At 48.3% G+C, this 7,500-nt stretch overlaps 1 protein-coding gene across 2 annotated transcripts in view; it reads right to left on the bottom strand.

Moving 5' to 3' along the window:
- Nucleotides 1–7,500, bottom strand: part of LOC134075209 (partitioning defective 3 homolog) — an 80,093-nt gene that overhangs the window by 16,117 nt on the left and 56,476 nt on the right. For both annotated transcript variants that reach the window (XM_062530741.1, XM_062530740.1), the window contains exons 17-18: nucleotides 2,364–2,600; nucleotides 1,660–1,900 (exon numbers count right to left, since the gene is read on the bottom strand). In XM_062530741.1, the coding sequence (XP_062386725.1) occupies nucleotides 1,660–1,900; nucleotides 2,364–2,600 (478 nt within the window). The remainder of the gene's footprint in view (nucleotides 1–1,659; nucleotides 1,901–2,363; nucleotides 2,601–7,500) is intronic.

Below are 7,500 nucleotides of genomic sequence, written 5' to 3'. Positions count from 1 at the left end.
GAATATGGGAGAAACGGCACCGGACATGATGTATTTCTGGAAAATGGCGACGAGGAAGTGCCTTGCTAATCGGCGAAGCTAATCAATCAAATCCTGACCCCCTGGGGTGAACAGCACTTCTGCATTCACTTTGCGGCCCTCTTGGCTATAACCACACAATGTAAGTTTACCAGATCGGGTAGCGGATCTGTAGTTCGATGGAATGAGACATAAGAAACTACAAATTTGACTTACTTTGATGTTGCAATACATCATACTTTTATAAAATCATGCAACATACTCTACCTTTCTGTGGACATCGTTTTTTGCTGAATAAACAAATAGCGTGCGTGGGACAGAGGAAAAGTGCTTTAGTGTTGCTATAAATGTGCCTAAGAACATGGTAGCCATCATTCTCAGATAGCAAAGTTTGGAACAACCTACAATCTTCCAAGATCTGGCTGCTTAGCCAAACTGCGTAATCCAGGATGAGGACCTTGGCCAGACAGGGACAAATGGTCTATCGCAGCCATTTTGTTACCATTAAGTTATTTTATAACTTAATGGTTTTGGTTTTGAATCCATGTTCATTGGTTTAGGTTTGGATGTATGTGCCTGTTTACTCATAGTTTCACGGTTAAATGAAATATTTAGGGGAGGGGGGTTGGATTTTTGGTAAGCAATAGGCAACACAAATGTCAGGCCAGGTTACAAAGGTGGTTTGCAAACAATTTTTGACCACTTTGTCACTTTTCACATTTCTCATTTGTACAATACTGTGGATTAGAAATAACTTTAGTTTATTTTGGAATATTGCTGGAATAATCAAGCCATCATGGAAGCCTGATACATGGTCACTAAGAGTGATATCCAAAGTTCCTTTGTGGGCATGGGAGAACCCTTAGAAATGACAACCATCAGTGAAGCTCAGGTTTCGTCCACACAGTTGGGAATTGTGGTCAAATAGTTCAATCTTTGTTGATTGTTTCATCGCCGTCTCCAAGGGCAATAGGCAAAATCTGTGCCACACATGGTTAGGTTTTAGGATGCATGAGATAAAGATGAAGGAGATTAGGATGTAGGAGATAAAGGTGTAGGGTTTGGGTGTAGGGAGAATATGCATGTAGGGTTTGGGTGTAGGGGATAGGGGTGTAGGGTTTGGGTGTAGGGGATAGGGGTGTAGGGGGAATATGCATGTAGGATTTGGGTGTAAGGAATAGGGGTGTAGGGTTTGGGTGTAGGGGATAGGGGTGTAGGGTTTGGGTGTAGGGGATATGTATGTAGGGTTTGGGTGTAGGGGATAGGGGTGTAGGGGGAATATGCATGTAGGGTTTGGGTGTAGGGAATAGGGGTGTAGGGTTTGGGTGTAGGGGGAATATGCATGTAGGATTTGGGTGTAGGGGATGGGGGTGTAGGGTTTGGGTGTAGGGGATAGGGGTGTAGGGTTTGGGTGTAGGGGATAGGGGTGTAGGGGATAAGGGTGTAGGGGATAGGGGTGTAGGGGATAAGGGTGTAGGGGATAGGGGTGTAGGGTGTAGGGGATAGGGGTGTAGGGGATAGGGGTGTAGGGGATAAGGGTGTAGGGGGAATATGCATGTAGGGGTGTAGGGTTTGGGTGTAGGGGTAATATGCATGTAGGGTTTGGGTGTAGGGGATATGCATGAACTGTAGGGTTTATACCTGAACATGTCTCCGAGGCCCTTGAGCACTGATCCTTTCTTGGCTTTGCTCTTCTCTTTCTCTCGTTCCTTCTCTTTCTCTGGCTTCTTCTTCTCCTTCCCCCCTTTCTCCTTCTTTTTCTCAGTCTTGGATTGGCTGCCATTGGTGAGCATTCCCTCCACAATGGACAGGGGAGTGTGGTCCGTCACCGTGGAGACCGAGTCACGACCTGAGCGCGAACTCTCCTCTGTGTCTTCATCCACTGAGACAGAAACAGAGGGAGGAGAAGAACAGATATTGAGAGAAACAGAGGGAGGAGAAGAACAGATATTGAGAGAAACAGAGAGGCAAAGGAGAGATATTGAGAGAAACAGTGAGGCAAAGAAGAGAAAATTGAGAGAGACAGAGGATGACAAAGAACAGAGATTAAGAGAGACAGAGGGAGGAAAAGAAGAGAGGTAGGGAGTGGGACAGGAAGCGGGTAGTTGGTACTAGAGGGTGTGGGGGTGGAGAGAGGGGTAGCTGGTAGGAGAGGGTGTGGGGGCAGTTAGAGAGAGGGGTATTTGGTAGTTGAGGGGTAGTTGATAGGAGAGGGGTAGTTGATAGGAGAGGGTGTGGGGGTGGAGAGAGGGGTAGTTGGTACTAGAGGGTGTGGGGGTGGAGAGAGGGGTATTTGACTGGAGAGGGTGTGTGTGGGGGCAGTTAAAGGGAAGGCAGAACCGTACAAGTCTCCATGCCCTCGTCCTCCTCCTCGTTGGCGAGCGGGCCGCTGTTGTCGTAGGATTTGTCGATGGCGGCGCGGAAACTCTCGTTGCAGCCACGCCCCCTGATGATGCGAGGCCTCGGACGGTGGAAAGGGTGGTCCCCGTTCAGCGTCACCGTAGCAACCGCCGTCTGGAGGCTCTCCAACGAGCTGGACTTCTGCAAGCCAAGGGCGGGACCAACCTCTGGAGGCGACCAACCTGCAGGCAGAGCGGGGCATGATGGGCATATTGAATAGCCAATGGCATCCACAGATATATTCACACGTACACACACACACACACACACAGAACTTCTCCCTCCCCTACTCAATCAGAACGTAGACAGACAGGGAGGGAAGAAGGGAGGAGGGGAGGGAGGGGACAGAGAGAGATGGAGAGATGGAGAATGAGTTCTCATCGAGAGAGGAAGAGGGAGAGAGATAGAAAGGGATGGAGAGGAAGAAGAATGAGTTGTTGTGGAGAGGAGGGAGAGGACGGGAATAAAACAAACCTGTGGTTGCATACATTGACAATACATACAACAGTGTGTGTGTGTGTGTCTGTGTGTGTCTGTGTGTGTCTGTGTGTGTCTGTGTGTGTCTGTGTGTGTCTGTGTGTGTCTGTGTGTTCCAAACAATAGCTCTACGTTGTGTTCCAAATGATATCTCTACGTTGTGTTCCAAATGATAGCTCTATGTTATGTTCCAAATGATATCTCTACGTTGTACTATGTACTATGTAGTAGGAGTACTAGTTCTATTTCGTTTCTCCTGACCGCCAGAGGCGGTGCTTTCAGCACCTGGATATCCATCACACGTACGTGTAGGTCGAGTGTTTATATCAACAAAGTCACCTGTGACCTGGGTGACGTCTGCCCTGTGCGCCGGCACAAAAGGCAGGTCAACCCAGGATACGACTCTTTGCATCTTCTCGCGTGAGTAAGGTTGTGAGTGTTACAAACATTTTGGTATCGCTGGAGTCTTGCAACCCAGATGGGTCAGAGCTGCGAATTTCGCCCTCTGAAAGACTGCGATTAGCCATAATCAAATTATCATTATCAACATTTTACTGCTCAAAGTTGAATGTCATCCGAAGGAGGTAAGCACATTTTCTTTGATAGTTGTGCTTCATGAAGCTATCACGCTGCATAGCTAACTTGTAGTGAGCTTGGGCCGGCGTTCACGCCTAGCTAGCTTGAATTTGTAACTTTGTTTACTGTAACGTAGGCTACCGTTACGGATGTGATTTCCCCCCGCAAACCTTCTGTTGTATTCTTACGATGCGCAGTTGTGTCTACGCTCTAGCGCGTTCGTTCAGATGGAAATGTGGGACTCACTTTGAAATGCTTTGAGTCTGAGTCGGCTGTTACACCGATAGGCTAATTATGTGATAAGTTTCGTTTTCTGTTTTGATGGTAACGTAATCGTTGGCTGCGAGCAGGCTGCGAGCCATTGGGATTCCCTGGCGAGCGGCTAAACGAAGCCTCCCATTAACTGAATTGTGAGTAGATAAATAGGTTACCTTGTCGCTCACGTAGTTGAATAGATCTTCACAGTTTTATCTATCTTGCAAGGGAGTGTGCTCACTCTGAAAGTTGCAAATGCTTTGCATATACTTGGTGATCGTGATTTGTATCTTATTGATGCACAAGTGTTGCGTACTCGCTCTAAATTGTGTTATGGGATATAGTAGGCCTACATTGCTGAAGGCATTCTATCTCTGATACAGAGTAGCTCACTGCTATTGGCTGTTCGTTGTGCAAGGGATTGTACTCGCCCTGGACTGCACCATTTAGCCTTGTAACCAAAGTCCTTTTAAAGTGAGTTTTTTAAAGTCTTTAAAGTTTTTAAAGTTCAGAGACACTTTATATAAGTGTCTCTGATGTAACCAGTTTCAGTAGACTACTGTCGACAACGGGTTGATATATTTGCCTTATGTATTTCATTGCTGCACAGGTGTGTACTCGCCCTACATTGTGCTGTTGGATAGATTGCTGAACGCATTAATTTAATCTCTGCTAGAGAGTAGCTCACTCTGTTGGTTGTTCGTTCGTGCAAGAGGATGTGCTCGTCCTAGACTGCCCCAGACTGCCATATGGCTGTACAGTTTTCAGTACTGTCATCAATGACTACTGTAATCAGACAGTATCATAATCGCCTGGTAGTGTGACACGCTTAAACCAGTGCGTGCCTCTGCTTAAACATGTTTATGACCGGCATTGACCATTTGAGCCCCTCTTGAACCGGATGTGGCCACGATAGGTGCCCTTCCTGCCTTGGTGCTGACTACTTAAGGCAGGGGCTGATAGAGCTGGCGTGCATATGAATTGCACTTGCTTGAGCCTACTGGCACGGTCAGCCAGATTTGCTCAGGGGGCTCAGCCACCCGTTCCATGTAGAGACATTCCTTCGCCTACTGGTCTTTACAAGTGTCAGAGGACTGATTCACATGGTAGCACTGGTATGTGCAAACGTGAAAGATGTGCCCTAGACCAAAAGGGTGGACAACTTGAATCTGCTTTCCTTTTTGAATCTGCAACCAGTAGGTATAGACGAACAACAGTTGCCACTGCTTTCAATGCACCAGCGTTTGGAGGTCAGGAGGAAGATGTTCTCTTGACTAAGGCTTCAGAGAGTGTAATCTTTGATCAGGAAGGCGATGTGGAAATTGTCAAGGGTGATTGAGCAGACCAGGGCTCCCACCACTATCATCTCAGCTCACAGGGAATGAACCACAGTGCTCTGGGAAGCTCAGAGCTCCATATATTGATGGGTTACAGAGTTACAAGTGTTTTTCTCACCTTGAGTGACTGTACAGCACTGGCCAACATGCAGGATGCGTCCAGCTATGGACTACATGGTATGCCTAACGAGCCAGCCCTAGCGCTGTCACCTGACGAGGCTGTCCTCAGTTGCAATGCCACTTGACTGATGATTTCATTGTCGGAAGTGATAACACAGCAGCACACATGGGGTGCGTTGGTAGCTTGATGTCCCACCTCATGCTATCCCTGTCCCAGTCACTGCAGGACTTATTTGTCCGATCTGTGCAGAGCTTGAGTGGCGCCTCTCTGCAGGCATTAACCTACATGAGCAACTGCTCTGAGCTTGAAAAGTGCTATATAAATAAAGGTTATTATTATTATTAGCATGGGAGCAGGGAGTTGGGTAGGCTCATGTCTTCCCTAACCCTTACTCAGGGCCAAATATGGTTGGCCCAGTGTCTGCTTTTGGAACCATGCAGGAGAGCACCCCGTTCCTTTCCTGTTGTTCCATACACAAGTTACACAAGCTAAACAGCAGTTTGCAAAGTATGCAACGTGTGAACCCCAGTAGACGCATTACCACGGCAGTCGACACTTCACCTGCCTGCAGCTAAGATACTGGGAAGCATCAAACATCAGATCCCTGGGTTGTGGTGACCCTGTCCCAGGGTTACGGCATACAGGTCAACACCTACCGGCAAGATTCCGTTGGGTTACAATGACCATTATCAGGGATCCAACTCGGGCTCTGGCCCTTCGCCGAGTAATCTGGACTTTTTGGAGAAGAAGCCCGTCGAGTCCTTAGACTTTGGATTTTCTTCCACCTACTTCATTGTTCCAAAAATGAGGACGGTGGCCTCCACCTTCACTTGGACAACTAGCTCATGTGCTCCCAGTCAAGGGCAGATGCCCCCAGGGAGTCGGCATCACTGATATTCCACATCACAAGGTAAGTATAAGTTTGAAGTAAGTGCTGACAGTGGAATCACAAGAAGAGCTTCCAAGTCATCGTGTTCCTCAGTATCCAACTGGACTCACATGCAACAAAAGCTATCCCCTCTCAGCGACGGGATGACAATATCTGTCAGCAACTCAGCCACTGTCAGAGTTTTACTCTCAGGACATTTCAGAGACTGCTGGGGATGCTCACATCAGCCTCATCAGTGGTCCCACTGGGCCTCCTTTCATTGAGACCTTTTCAAATCTGGGTAAGCAGCCTTCACTTGCATCCCATTCGCCACAGACACAAACTGGTCAGGATTACTGCCAGTTGTCTGAGACATTTGCAGCTTGGAAGTAAAATCTTACTCAGGGCGTCCCCATAGGGTCCATTTCTTCTTCCAGAGAAGTGGTGATGATGGGGGCCAATGAAGTCCTTTACAGCAGGGGCGAGACACAAATGTATTGAAATTACATGCTGTTCTGCTTGCCCTGAAACATTTCCTCCCAGTACTGGTCAGGAGGCATGTCCTTATTAGTACAGACAATATATAGGTGGTTTACCATGTCAACCACCAGGGGTGCACCAAGTCCAGGCAGGCCGTGAGATTGACTCAACTGCTTGCAACTTGCAATGGGCTCATCCTCGCCTACTGAGCCTGAGGGCAATGTACTAGTCTGGTATCCTGAACATGGCAGCATATCTCCGGTCATACCAGTGTCCCTGGAGAATGGAGACTTCACCCAGATGTGGTACACGCAATCTGGCACACGCATGGCAGGCTGGAGGTGGATCTCCTCGCCTCCTAGCCAACAACACGCCTTTGCCTCTGGATTTCTATGGATGCTCTGGCACACGCATGGCCCAAGCAGCTGCTATATGCTTTCCTTCCTTCGATATTGCCAACACTGGACAGGGTTGTGACAGGAGGACACGAGCTGCTACTAATAGCCCCCCGATGGCCAGGGAGAGTGTTGTTTTCCAGTGTTAAACCAACTCCTACGTGGAGAACCCAGGTGTCTCCCTGTGAGAATGGATCTCCTTTAACGGTTGAATGGCCGGATCTGGCACCCGGATCCATCTCAGCTGACACTTTGGGTCTGGCCACTGAAGGACCAGAACTGTTACTAGGGCTCTCGAGCCAGCAGTAGTGCATACTATGCACAGCTCCTGGGCACCCTCCACCAATGCACTCTACGCAAATAAGTGAACACTTTTTTCCAGCTGGTGCCAAATACAAAAGCAGGAGCCAACGCGCTGCTTCACACAGGTTGTACTGCCTTTTCTTTAGTCGCTCCTTGATCGAGGCCTCACAGCCTCCACCCCCTAGGGGTGTATTGCCGCCATCTCATCTATGCACAACAGGAGTGGATGGTGTGACTTGGGTCCCATACTCTGGTGACCTACTTCCTGAA

The sequence above is a fragment of the Sardina pilchardus genome, chromosome 2 (assembly GCF_963854185.1).
Source record: "Sardina pilchardus chromosome 2, fSarPil1.1, whole genome shotgun sequence".
NCBI lineage: Eukaryota > Metazoa > Chordata > Actinopteri > Clupeiformes > Clupeidae > Sardina > Sardina pilchardus.
The sequence above is the reverse complement of the archived record's forward strand: the minus strand, read 5'-3'. Positions and strand labels throughout refer to the sequence as shown.